This window comes from Anguilla anguilla, chromosome 8, assembly GCF_013347855.1.
Source record: "Anguilla anguilla isolate fAngAng1 chromosome 8, fAngAng1.pri, whole genome shotgun sequence".
Lineage (NCBI taxonomy): Eukaryota > Metazoa > Chordata > Actinopteri > Anguilliformes > Anguillidae > Anguilla > Anguilla anguilla.
In genome coordinates, this window is record NC_049208.1 from 5,164,785 (window position 1) to 5,178,686 (window position 13,902).

The window sequence follows — 13,902 nt, forward strand, 5'->3', positions numbered from 1 at the left end:
TAAAACCACATTAAGAGAGACGGGCACTATCAGGAAAGTGTTAAAAATCGCACTTGAAGACAGAAAATAGATAATCAGAAATGACCTTTTACGCTGTCCTTGTGTATACGTGTATATTCTGAAAAACATACAGCGCAGCACAGCACAGGCATTAATGCAAGCTTGTCATTGGAAGAGAACATGCTATACCGCCCGTAATAATGCATGGTTTAAAGGAAACACATTTTCAGAGAAATTTTCCCTTCTTTCCGGAAAAAAATATGTTAAAAGTTATTCGATTAATGGCCCTGGCTCTTTTTGGAAGTGTTTATTCTATATAAATGGGGGGGAAAATGGTACAAATAATAAACAAATGTACTGTTCTTGCAAGAAATATTTAGATCAGGATTTGACTTTCCTAACACAAAAATTTCAAAGAGCAGGAAATTCTTATTGCAGATAATAATAATCATCATCATCATCATCATCATCATCATCATCATCATCATCATCATATTATTAATAATAATGATAATGATGATGATGATGATAATAGTTTATAATAATACTAAATATTGTTGTTTATATATTTTTTATTTTAACTTTATTTATAATAAAAGCTTCATTTATATAGCCTATGCATATATATATGCAGCTCTTACTGGTTTCTCAGCTCTTTTTGCTCCAGCTGAGGCCATGGTGGCCCTTGTCTTCATTCACAGTACACAGGAGACAGATGCACTGCTTATCTGTATGAAAGCCAACCTCCAGCAGCTTCTCATAATGAGAGTAGATCTTTTTCGGGGCAAACGTCCAGTGGCTTCATCTAGTTTGTGCTTCTTTACTGCAAGGGGGATGGACAACCCAGGCTGGAGGTGCGTTTTGGCAGTGAGAGGCCAGACACGCCAGACTGCTCTTTTTACGGCTTCCTGGCAGACATTTTGTGCCACTTCTCCAGGTCCAGTGTGAGTATAATAGGGCTGCAGTGTAGTATAATGTGTAAGGAGCTGGTCTGGTAATCTAAAGGCCACAGTTTAGGTTCCCAGGTAGGACACTGCCGTTGTACCCCTGAGCAAGGCACTTAACCTGCATTGCCTCAGTACACATCCAGCATTACACTGTAAATGGATGCAGTGTGAACGCTGTGTGTAAAAGTTTTGTAAGTCGTAAGAGCATCTGCTAAACGCCTGTAATGTGAAGGCGAGCAGGTCTCCTTCAGTTACTCCACCATCTCAGCAGAGGTGGAAAGAAGAAAAAAAAGTCCAGGCTGTGTGTTTCTTCCACCCATGCACCCAACACAACCAGCCGATTATACAAATTAGTTCTACCTCCTGGCTGCTGAATTCTGCTAATTAGCAAATCCAGGCGATTTCCAGGCGGCGTTCCGAACCTGGATTTTACACCTTTACGCATTTCAGCAAACGTGGTGCTTTTTTCGTGCAGAACAGTCCTTGGAGAGAAAGCCTGTCTGTCCTGAGGACATCAGTAGATGCCGATGTGAGCAGCCCTTAATGCTGCCCACACAGTAATGGCGTTGGCTGAGAATAGTCGCCAGGTCCCTACAGTAGATCCAGATGCAGATCGGACAGCTCGACTGATCCTGGCCCAGGACATCTCCAGCTGCTGTCCTTTTTGCTGCTCGTACTGACAGTTACACACGCGCTACGTTTAAAATAGTTTGCATTGCTAATTTTAAAAAAAAGAAAGATTTTGTTTTTAGCCATCTCTCCTGCAGGAGCAACAAGGACGTGTGGAGCTACCGAAAGAATGTATGACACACTCGACTAGGGCATTTATTAACTACCCACTGGGCATTTAGACTTAGGGCATCTTTCCCTAAAGTGATGTTGACTTGATAAAAGGCTGTGTATTAGTTATGTTCCCATGTGAGGTTGTGTATTAGAGTAGGATTGTGTATCTGTTGATGGTAAATGGACTGCATTTATATAGCGCTTTTATCCAAAGCGCTTTACAATTGATGCCTCTCATTCACCAGAGCAGTTAGGGGTTAGGGGTCTTGCTCAAGGACACTTCGACACGCCCGGGGCGGGGTTTGAACCGGCAACCCTCCGACTGCCAGACAATTGTTCTTACCTCCTGAGCCATGTCGCCCCATGATGTTGTGTATTAGCTGTGTACATATACGAAGGTTTTCACTGGTATATAGTTGTGTATCTGTGTGAGGCTGTGCATTAGTTGTGTATCTGTTGATGTTGTGTATTAGCTGTGTACATATATGAAGGTTTTCACTGGTATAGAGTTGTGTATCTGTGTGAGGCTGTGCATTAGTTGTGTATCTGTTGATGTTGTGTATTAGCTGTGTACATATATGAAGGTTTTCACTGGTATAGAGTTGTCGATCTGTGTGAGGCTGTGCATTAGTTGTGTATCTGTTGATGTTGTGTATTAGCTGTGTACATATATGAAGGTCTTCACTGGTATAGAGTTGTCGATCTGTGTGAGGCTGTGCATTAGTTGTGTATCTGTTGATGTTGTGTATTAGCTGTGTACATATATGAAGGTCTTCACTGGTATAGAGTTGTCGATCTGTGTGAGGTTGTGTTTTAGAGTAGAGTTGTGTATCTGTGTGAGGTTGTGTTTTAGAGTAGAGTTGTGTGTCTGCGTGAGGTTGTGTTTTAGAGTAGAGTTGTGTGTCTGCGTGAGGTTGTGTTTTAGAGTAGAGTTGTGTATCTGTGTGAGGTTGTGTTTTAGAGTAGAGTTGTGTGTCTGCGTGAGGTTGTGTTTTAGAGTAGAGTTGTGTGTCTGTGTGAGGTTGTGTTTTGGAGTACAGTTATGTATCACGTGTCCTCTAGTGTGGTGGGACCTTTTCATACTGAAGTGATGGGGTCATGTATTCTTTTATTCTTTTATTATTTAAACACGCAGTACATCACATAACAGCCGCACACAGACGTGTAGGGAAAATATAAACAGTCAAAGCCTCTGCTTAGAGTCATCCCTCTGTTTGAATTATCACCCCCCCCACATATCCCAAGTCCATTCTCCTTTCAATACAACCACTCCTATCCTTCTTGTTTTGACTGCACCTGTAATTTGATAGGTTTTCTTTTTTAGATGAAATGGAACTAAAATAATTGTCCAAAGCTATGAAATTAAAAGGGGGCGTATTGTGGCATTTTATAGGCAGTAATCCTCTTATCTCATTAGCATTTAAAGGCAAGGGGTGCTCTTATCTCATTAGCATTTAAAGGCAAGGGGTGCTCTTATCTCATGAGCATTTAAAAGAAAGGGTGCTCTTATCTTATTAGCATTTAAAGGCAAGGGGTGCTCTTATCTCATTAGCATTAAAAAGGATGTGATGCTTTTATCGCATTAGCATTTAAAGGCAAGGGGTGCTCTTATCTCATTAGCATTTAAAGGAAAGAGTGCTCTTATCTCATTAGCATTTAAAGGCAAGGGGTGCTCTTATCTGATTAGCATTTAAAGGGATGTGATGCTATTATCGCATTAGCATTTAAAGGCAAGGGGTGCTCTTGTCTCATTAGCATTTAAAAGAAATAGTGCTCTTATCTTATTAGCATTTAAAGGCAAGGGGTGCTCTTATCTCATTAGCATTAAAAAGGATGTAATGCTTTTATCGCATTAGCATTTAAAGGCAAGGGTGCTCTTATCTCATTAGCATTTAAAGGCAAGGGGTGCTCTTATCTCATTAGCATTTAAAGGCAATGGGTGCTCTTATCTCATTAGCAATATTGGCAAGCTATGCTGAGGTTACAAAACATGGACCCAGACTATACTATAAATTTGTTCTTAAATGAATGGAACTACATATTTTTCTTTCTTCAATGCTTTCTCACCCAATAAACTACTAAGGACCTTAAATAAATATCTATGGCCATTTTAGCATATTTAAAAGCACAGTTAAATTCAAACCAATATACTTTTTGAACTCCTGTGAAATCAGTTCAGAATCAGGTGGCAAATGGAAATTGAAAATATCAGTTCATAGAATAGGAACTGAGAGTAGGAATGTCAGAAGAATTCTGGGTATTGTATGCACATTGGCAGTCATATGGCCAACCAAAACATTTTTAGAGCAGAATGTAATTAGTGATGTTTTACAGCTTATTATCATACATGAAAATTTAAATGAACACAAGCTGTGAAAAAAAACAACATATTCCTTAACTGAAATAAAAAATAAGAAACATGCCTGTCCGAGAAACTACAAATAAACTGAAACCGAAGTCTCAATCTAAATAAAATAAATGGAAACAGATGTAATTTTCATATCGTTTAATTTTTTATATTTTTTAACAAAAGAGATGATAAAAGCTTTTGACCTGTCTGTTGGGCGTCCAGGCAGTTGCAGCCACTAGATGGCAATACGCTACATAGTGTATTATAAACACTCTAAATGGAAAAGTGTAGAGTTAAGACAAAACAGTGATCAAACCTTGCTAGCTATCACCCCATGCACCTCAATCCCATGGCCAGCGAATGATATAGGGATCTGGGGTTATTTTGAATAGATTAAAAATACTGGACTGTACCTTTTCAACTTTTAAAAGTCACCAAAAGCTTCTTGTTAGGTATGCGGTAACGTCAGTTAATTGTCAGAAGCTTTGCGTTTTGCCTTTTGTGGCTAAAAAGATCTATATATTATATATTAGTCGTCAGTTGCCATACCTCCATGCACTCTGCTCCTGCCGAATGGCTGAAGCTAAGCAAGTGTGGGATTGGTTAGTACTTGGATAAGAGACCACCAGGGAATACTGAGTTGCTGTTGGAAGTGGTGTTGGTGGGCCAGCAGGGGGCAATCTTCCTTCAAATAAACCCCAATGCCCCAGTGCAGTGACGGGGACTGTAGGAAATGCCGTCTTTCAGATGAGACGTTAAACCGAGGTCCTGACTCACTGTGGTCATTACAGATCCCATGACAGTTATCACAAAGAGTAGGGGATTCCCTGGTGTCCTGGCTAAATCCCAGATCTGGCTCTCGCAAACTTGCCACCAAAATCATCCCCTGATTTAACTGAATTAATTGGCTAAAAAAATGTTCTCTCCCTCTCCACATTGCTAATGTGTGGTGAGCTTTCTGTTGCAAAATGGCTGCCATGTATAACCCAGGTGGGTGCTACACATTGGTGGTGGGTGAGGTGAGTTCCCCTTCATCGCTGTAAAGCACTTTGAGCATTTGGAAAAGTGCTATATAAATGCAAGGATATTATATTAAGTAATATATAACCTATATTACTTAATCATTGGTAATCATTTGTTCACATTAGTCCATGAAATGTTACTTTAAAAAATGTTACTTTAAATCAGTTACTTTAAAAAGGTATTCACTTCAGCAAACTAAAATGGCGTATTTATACTGCGAAACCAAATGTGTCTAAGTGTCTAGTTAATTTGCTGTCGATGTTTCCACTCTAAGGCAAAGGTGATTGATGGCACTGAAAATTAACTGATACTTGCATTTGCCCCCCTGCAGCTAAAACTAACGCAAGATAATACAAAAAGGAAACAGGCATGGATGTCCAAAAGAGCAACAAAGATTGACTTGAAACTAAACCAGAAAATGACACTGGAAACCAAATTCAAACATATTATAGAAATAAAAATGAATTGAAAATACATAATAATCTTGGTTTTAACCATCTCCACTCTCCAGTGCTCCAAAAAGCCTTTAAAATAGCCATTCTAGGCCTCAGTTACCAAAAATTACACCTAATGCTGGCAAAATTGGTTTACAAACAAAAAGCAAAAAAGCAAATAACAACCATGAACAGAGGCCTGTGTCTTGGAGCAGGATTACTGATTTAGCAGGATAACTTGCACTAAGTAAAACCTGGACCCTCCCAAATATGCAACAGGAACTGAAGTAAAAAGTGGGTTTTTCCTCAGTGCAGTTATCCAACAACAGTAATCTTGCTTCATGATACAGGCCCCAGGCAAATAATTATATCAACAAAATTATAACACAAATTATTATATGTACGCTTTGAAATATAACAGCAGTTTAACTAGCTGGTTATTTCTCTTTAAAATGATAAACACGTTAGAGGCACTTTGGGCTACAGTAATACAATTAAACAAGCAATAAAACAACGAGTCTGTGATTTCAAATAATTTTCAAGTCATTACTCATGTGTATAAAAACATGTAAAATTTAAAGGAGTTACAATAATTTTGGCTTATCGTGTGAAAAAACAAAACAGAGGCAGTTGCAGTAAAATCAGTCGAAATGAAAGAAAATCTTTAAAATTCAGACTCACTTATTTTGTAACACTTCATATGATCCCCTTAACACTGAAAGCTCAACACAGAATACACAAACAGTATCTTTTCTTGCAGCTAATGTTGGATATTCTTCTGTTTTTGGCTTTGCTTTTGTTTTCGGTATTTCTTTTGGAAGAGAGGGCTCCATTGCTTTTGGGGACAGGCCGTCTCTGCTTTCTTTTGGGGGTGACCCTGGGTTTTTTTGGGGGTACAGACAGCCAGACTGACAGAATGCTTGGGAGTCCCGCGTTTTTACATTTCCAAAAACGATTTGCGGTTATCGACCACGAAAATCCCACAAACTGATTTACCCATAACACTTTAAATGGACCAGGTGAGATGTGCGAGCAGCCGTCTGGACCAATCAGGAAAGTCTTTTAGCCTAAACACCATTTTTTTAAAGAGCTGTCTCGGCCGGGGTCACAGGTTCGACACACACGTACCAGATACTCAGCTACTGTGTTCCGATTGTCCTGACTGCTGCCTAATCACCAGACCTGGGTCAAATACATATTTGTTTTGGATTCAAATACTTTTCTGTGCTCTGCTGATCTTGCCTGGTGTAACTGATCCTGCAAAATACGACCAAAGCAAATACTAGCATTTGACCCAGGTCTGTTAATTACAGAAGACTGGGACTAGTAAAAGGAGTTTCCAGCGCTATATTACAGTACAGGATATTCCATCGTCACGGTATTGTACTTGGTCATGCCCCTACACAAATATCACAGTCGGAATGCTTAAATGTGGGGGAACACAGAGCTGAGCATCTAGTGAGTCTGTTGAATCAATGATGGGGGGGGGGGCTCACATGCTGTTAACACTCTCGTTATTTAAATGCACCAATCAGATGCAGCAAGACTCTCTTGGAATTTAAATGTCACCAATCAGATGCAGCAATGAGACGGCAAAACAGGGATTTTGTACTGGCTGGTTACTGCATGTTGCAATGCTATTGGTGGGAACGTCAGGGTCTTACATTATACCTTTGAGGCAAGCGGTTAAGAAGAGGTGCATTGTGGGACACCAGGGAGCTCAGAACCAAAGATGCTCCACATTTTTTTTTTTTTAAACAGCAAAGAAGATCTTTGAAGAGCAGGAACCAAAGGAAGACATTTTTTTTTTCATCCCCAACCCCACGACCCCCTTCCGCCCCCCCTCCCCTCACACAGAGACAAAGACCAGGCGAGCGGAGTACACCAGGTCGGCCAGGTAAAGCAGGAAGTTGACGACGGTGAGGACGGCCACGGCCACCAGCTTGTCCCAGGGGCACAGGCCCGCGCTGCTGCTGCAGTAGGACGGGCGGCTGGTCTGGCGGCTGTACTTGCTGTCGAACTGGAAGACGGGCCAGATGATGGCGGCCGACAGGTACATGAGCACGGCCAGGAGGGCGAAGGCGGACAGGAAGCGGGCGAAGGAGAAGGGCAGGCAGCCGGTGCACTCGCCCACGCACAGCACGATGATGGCGGCCGACAGGATGAAGCAAACGCAGTACACCGCCAGGCACCACTTCAGTGCGTCGTGGTGGTTGTAGGACACCGGGTCGCTGATGAAGACGAAGATGACGCAGGCCACGAAGGTCTCGCACACCTTGAGCAGGCCGGGGACGGTGGCCATGTAGCCCACCACCTCGCCGGGCCGGGCCTTGCTGATGCTCACCTCCGTCAGGTACGCCACCGTCGCCAGGCAGGAGAAGACGGTGGCCACGATGCGGTAGTCGCGCGTGCGGTCGCTGCCCGGGTAGCCCTTCAGGAAGTAGAGGGGGAAGATGATAGAGGCGGACAGGCAGAGCAGGGAGGCGTAGCAGGCGAAGGTGATGGGGAAGTTCTTCCAGGAGACGGGGGCCCGGGCCTGCAGGCCGAAGGCCTCCACCAGCAGCACCAGCAGCGTGCCCACGAAGCTGAAGCCCCAGCAGAACAGGCACCAGTCGCCCGTCCCGTGCCAGAGGTTCGCCCCGTGCACCGCCACGCTGAACGCCACGCACGCCAGCACCATGGCCGCCAGCCGCGCCCAAAACAGGGGGGACGAGTGCATCACTACCAGAGGCATTGTGGGACGCCGCTCGTGTTTTGTTTTCTGTGTGTGTGTGTGTGTGTGTTCGTGAGCGAGTGCTGGCCTCTCTGGGCTGCGGGATCCGAGGAGCGCTGTCGTTCGGCACGTCAGTGGGAGGAGACGGAGGTGACGGGCAGGTGCGCTCTCAAACCTGTGGGAGAGGGGGATACGGGAACAGGAAGTCAGGGGCGGACGCCAAACCACTCAAACAAAACATTCGCCTCTAGAAGACAAGGTACGTAGTACACCGTACGTGCCAAAATCATTTAAGTCAAATAATTACGCCCTTTGAGTTTTCTTTATTATTGTTGCTATTCTGGTTAGTGTTATTAGTTGTAGCTGTAGCAGTGTTATTATTATTTATTATTATTATTATTACTATTATTATTATTATTAGTAGTAGTAGTAGTAGTAATTGTAGTAACAGCAGTAGTAATAGTAGTTGCAGCAACAGTGGTACTAGTTGTAATAGTATGGGCAGTAGTAGTAATAGCAGTAGTGATAGTAGCACTAATAGCAGTAGCAGTAATTTGGAAGCAGTATAATTGCAGTCGTAGGGTGGGTTTTAGAGTGTTGTCAGCTTCATGACTGCTAAACAACATATAGACCTGTGAATAATATGTGTACGAGTGAAAAGCATATGTATGTATTTTTGTGTGCGTGTGTATGTGTGGAATGGTGCATGTGTGTGTGTGTGTGTGTGTGTCTGGTCCTCATAAGTGACCAAAAAACTGATAGACCTTATAACTCACAAAAACAAGACTGTGCGCATGTGTGTCTGCATGTGTATCCGTGTGTGTGTGTGTGTCTGTGTGTAAGTGTGTGTGTGTGTATCCATGTGTGTGTGTGTGTCTGTGTGTGTAAGCGTGTGTGTGTATCCATGCGTGTGTCTGTGTGTGTATCTGTGTGTGTGTGTGTGTGTGTATCCATGCGTGTGTCTGTGTGTGTATCCGTGTGTGTGTGTGTATCCATGCGTGTGTCTGTGTGTGTAAGCGTGTGTGTGTATCCATGTGTGTGTGTGTGTGTCTGTGTGTAAGTGTGTGTGTGTGTGTGTGTCCATGCGTGTGTCTGTGTGTAAGTGTGTGTGAGTGTATCCATGCGTGTGTCTGTGTGTAAGTGTGTGTGTGTGTATCTATGCGTGTGTGTGTGTGTTTCAGACAGGCATAGCAGCGGCAGCAGCAGTAGCCTCAGTCTGACCCCACAAGCTTCAGTATGTCATCAGGCACCATGGGTGGAGTCAGGACAGACTGGGGGGGGGGGGGTACAGGGGGAGGGGGAGGACACAGAAAAGGGAAAGCCTCTCTACTCTAATCTTGCGGGACACACATTCCCAATGCAACGATGGAGTGAAAATAGCAAGAGCATGAGTCACCCCGCCCTCCCTTCTCTCTCTCTTTCCCCCAGTTCCTCCCTCTCCCTTCCTCCCTGTTCAGTCAGACTTTCCTTCCTACTGATGAATTCCAGATGTGTGAGCTGTTCAGCACTGCCCCCACCTCTCCTCTCTCTGTGAGCTTCCAGATGTACCCAAATTGTAACCCTTTACGAACTACACTACCCATGAGCCCCAGCTCCCCACACCCCACACACAAACACGCTGGCTATATTCAAGCACTTAAAAATGCATCCTTCCTTCCTTCCTTCCTTGTGCCCCTTTCTCCTTGTGGCCCAAAAGGGACTAGCTGGAAACGTTAGAGATTGTTCAATAAGGAAGGAAGGAAACATGATCCATCGTCGTTCCCTTCCTATGGTGACGGATACAATGACACATCCTTTACAGAATAAATTTGGGCCGCACATGACTGCAATCCCATATGTGCTACCTGCAAGTTTCCGCTTCATACAAACTCTTAACTGTGCTGTGACACAGCCTTCTGCTTCAAACAGATTCTTACAGTGCTGTGACACATGTTCAGCTTCATACAAACTCTTAACTGTGCTGTGACACAGCCTTCTGCTTCAAACAGATTCTTACAGTGCTGTGACACATGTTCAGCTTCATACAAACTCTTAACTGTGCTGTGACACAGCCTTCTGCTTCAAACAGATTCTTACAGTGCTGTGACACAGTCTCAAGCTTCATACAGATTCTTACAGTGCTTAAATAGTTTCCAGCTTCATACAGATTCATACAGTACAGTGACAGATTTTCCAGCTCAATACAGATTATTACTGTGCTGTGACACAGTTTCAAGCTCCATACAGATTTGTACTGTGCTGTGCCACAGTTTAGATTCTTACTGAGCTGTGACAGTTTCAAGCTTCACACTGATTCTTACTGTGCTGTGATACAGTTTCAAGCTCCATACTGATTCTTACTGTGCTGTGACACACTTACACGCTCCATACTGATTCTGACTGCATTAAATTGTTAAATGTACGAACGCGAGCAACGCGTACAAGTGTCAATGACGCCATTAATGTTAGCTGTCCAGGGTGCATTTGTCTCTGGCGTTAATGGTGAAACAAGCGTTAGTCACATGGCTGGCCTGTTCAGACTGACAGACTGGTGCAGCTCAGAAAGCCAGCCAGGCCCCGCCCAGGAAAGTCTAGGTGGCGCTCTGAGAGTAACTGTGCCCCACCCAGGAAGGGAGGGGAAGGCCTGGTACATGTGCGCAAACATCAGCAGCAGGAGAGAACAGGATGCGACAGGACTACACACACACACACACCCACACACAAACGAAAAATGCACACAAACGCAAACGCGCACGCACACACCATGCACACAGGCAAACCCACACACACACACCCACACACAAACACACCACGCACGCACGCACGCACGCACGCACACAGACACGCACCACGTACACAGGTAAATCCACACACACAAACGTGCACACACAGACACCACACACACACACACACACACACACACACGCACACCACGCACACACACACACACACCACACACAGACACATGCTGCTCCTGGTTTGTTTGGCTCACTGTTTATCTGTGTTTCTGAGGTCACATGCTCCATTAACTCTAACCCAATATAATTCCACCTATAATGAGATTAGAGCACAACAGCTCGCTCATACTGCCACAGAATCCTGATAGAAAAACTGAACGAAAGAGGGAGGGAAGGAGAGAAACAAACAACCCTGGAACGTTTCAGTGAAGCAGTGCTAGAGTACTATATTCTGCTGATTGCTGGACGTATAAAATGATAAGTAAGGCAATAATAGGCGAGCTGCAGTGCAGCATGTCATGCTAAGAAACAAATCTTTAAAAAAATGCAATCTATTTTAATGGGATGCGTTGTAATCTGAATGTTTTCATAATTCAATTTCGTACTTTTTCAGGCAAATTAGCCCACTCAGCAAAAATCGCCTGCAGTCAAACCTGCAGCCGCCATCGCCAGTGCTGTGTAACCATGGCAACAAATGAGAATAGAACAGATCCACTGTAATGAAATAAAATTAATTAGGATGGAAAGCAAAGTATTTGATTGCCACCTCTGGCAAACTGTGAACCTCTTTTTTCTTCTTGAAGAAACAGGCAAAGGATCGGAATGGGTTTTAACAAAAGGCAAGTTTCCAAGATTCAAGGCGTTTATAAAAAATATTTGGTGTTTAATCTACGGTATATGAATAATGCTAGAAATAATGCTATAAATGCATAATCTGCTTTTGAAATGCAGACTTACACTGGGGTGAGTTATGTCGAGCACAGAAGCTTGTCCTACAACATGATCACACCAAGTTGTCGGATTGGAAACAAAAACTGTGCATGTTATAAATTTCAATTTCATATCGTTCATACAGAGTAAAGTGTTCAGCGTTAAATCAGCTGTTACAGGGTCTGGTGGCATAGCCTGAAGAGCACTGTCTACATGCTCTTTAGGAGCCGCGACGTCGGCGGTTCGAGTCCGACCGCGCGACCTTTGTCGCACATCTCTTCCTCCTTCTTCCTGTCTCTCTACACTGTCCTGTCCAATAAAGCTGAAAAAGCCCAAAAAATGTATATATATATATAAAAAATTGTTACAGGCTGAGGGTACATCCTGTATGGTCTGAACAGGACTCGTATGTACATTGTTATAATTAACACTGGATATTTTACTGTGTTATGATGTTGCCATAATAGACAAGGTAAATTATATAACAGATGATGCATAATGTCATAAAGGTACGTCACAAATAACAAATAAACATTTTTAATTCTATAAAACATAATATTTGGTCTTCGTTTTTAGGTCTGAAGGTGGTTTAAACTGCATTTTTGACTGTTTCACCACCAAATTCATTCATTCGAGTAATGATTTTACATGTGCGCCAGTTTGTTCTCTTTTGTGCGGAGCTGCTCAGTAAATAACAATAATGTGTAACTGAAAAGCAGATGTGAAATAAAAGCATGGCAAAGTACACGCCTACGATCACAGTACTTGATTAAAAAAAATGTAAGTTCATATGAAATAATTCTGAAATCTATTCAGTAAATCGATACATGTTTTACATTAGCAATTTTAATGTTTCAATTCAGTCTGCCCATGAAATCAAATTTGATGCTATTAATATTATCGTATTCTACGTTTAAAAATGTGATCTCTAGGTCGCTTGTGTCCGTTTGGGTGTGTGCGTTAGTTGTGTATTTGTATGTCTGTGGAGCTCGTTACTCATAGTCACATCACGGCACAACCGCCGTGCCGCGCCCAGATGTTCGTTTGAGCTCCTATACGTGCACTATCCCGCCGATGCCATAGCCTACGTCCCGGAAAATTACATTTCAGGCATTTAGCAGACGCTCTTATCCAGACCGACTTACACAACTTATTTATTTTTATTTTTTTTATTTTAACATATACGGCTGGATAGACTGATATACTGAAGCAATGCAGGTTAGGTACCATTGCTCAAGTACAACGACAGTGTCCTACCTGGGAATCGAACTATTCTGGGCAGCAGTGTAGTATAATGGGTACAGTAGCTGGTTTTGACATTATACTACACTGCCGCCCCGAATAGAAAAAGTTCATGCGCAACAGACTTTATTGCCCAATAAAGTGTGTTTAGACGGTTGCATTATTTTAAAATATAGAGCTTGATTCGCTCATGCCAGGCGAAAAATTAAACAAACTACTTGTTGGTTCACTTTCAGCCACTACAAAACTGCTAATTCGACAGCTACTTCTTGGCACAATTTCTGCATCCCGTTCGTAAACCCGAACCTCCCTTTCGTGTTGCATCCCAAAATCCCAACACCCATGCTGACCCAAAGCTGGTCCTCAGTTGGCTACGCAAGGTATGCGGGTTTGGAAAAGTAGCGGTAATGTCGACGTCATGCCGAACGCAATAGTAAGACACAGCGGCTCTAAAACGTGCAAATAATAGGCCTAATAGTTCGCTGACGTAGGTTAGCATAGCCTACCTTTTCTTTATCCACTCCGCGGCTCTTTAAGTCTCGCCTTTCTGCCCCGAGGCACACAACTCTGATTCCTCGCGCGTTCTTACAACTACACAAGACAAGAGACGTTTCCCCGGCGCCATCCCGCCCATTCCTAACCAAATTAGGTCTTAAATTTCGTTCGTTGTTTCCATTTCGTTCTCTGTCCCTCATCTCTCCCTCCTCCTCTTCCCCTTTAGGAAGCACCTCCCTTCCACTAGAGAAAAGTACAGCGGTCCTCC

At 43.2% G+C, this 13,902-nt stretch overlaps 1 protein-coding gene across 1 annotated transcript; it reads right to left on the reverse strand.

Moving 5' to 3' along the window:
- Window positions 1-2,833: 2,833 nt before the first annotated feature.
- On the reverse strand, window positions 2,834-13,859 carry si:dkeyp-66d1.7 (myeloid-associated differentiation marker homolog). Its single transcript, XM_035429769.1, has 2 exons — window positions 13,646-13,859; window positions 2,834-8,425 (listed from the first exon to the last, which is right to left on the reverse strand). The coding sequence occupies exon 2, from the start codon at window positions 8,269-8,271 to the stop codon at window positions 7,387-7,389; it is 885 nt and encodes a 294-aa protein (XP_035285660.1). The 5' UTR covers window positions 8,272-8,425; window positions 13,646-13,859; the 3' UTR covers window positions 2,834-7,386.
- Window positions 13,860-13,902: the final 43 nt, after the last annotated feature.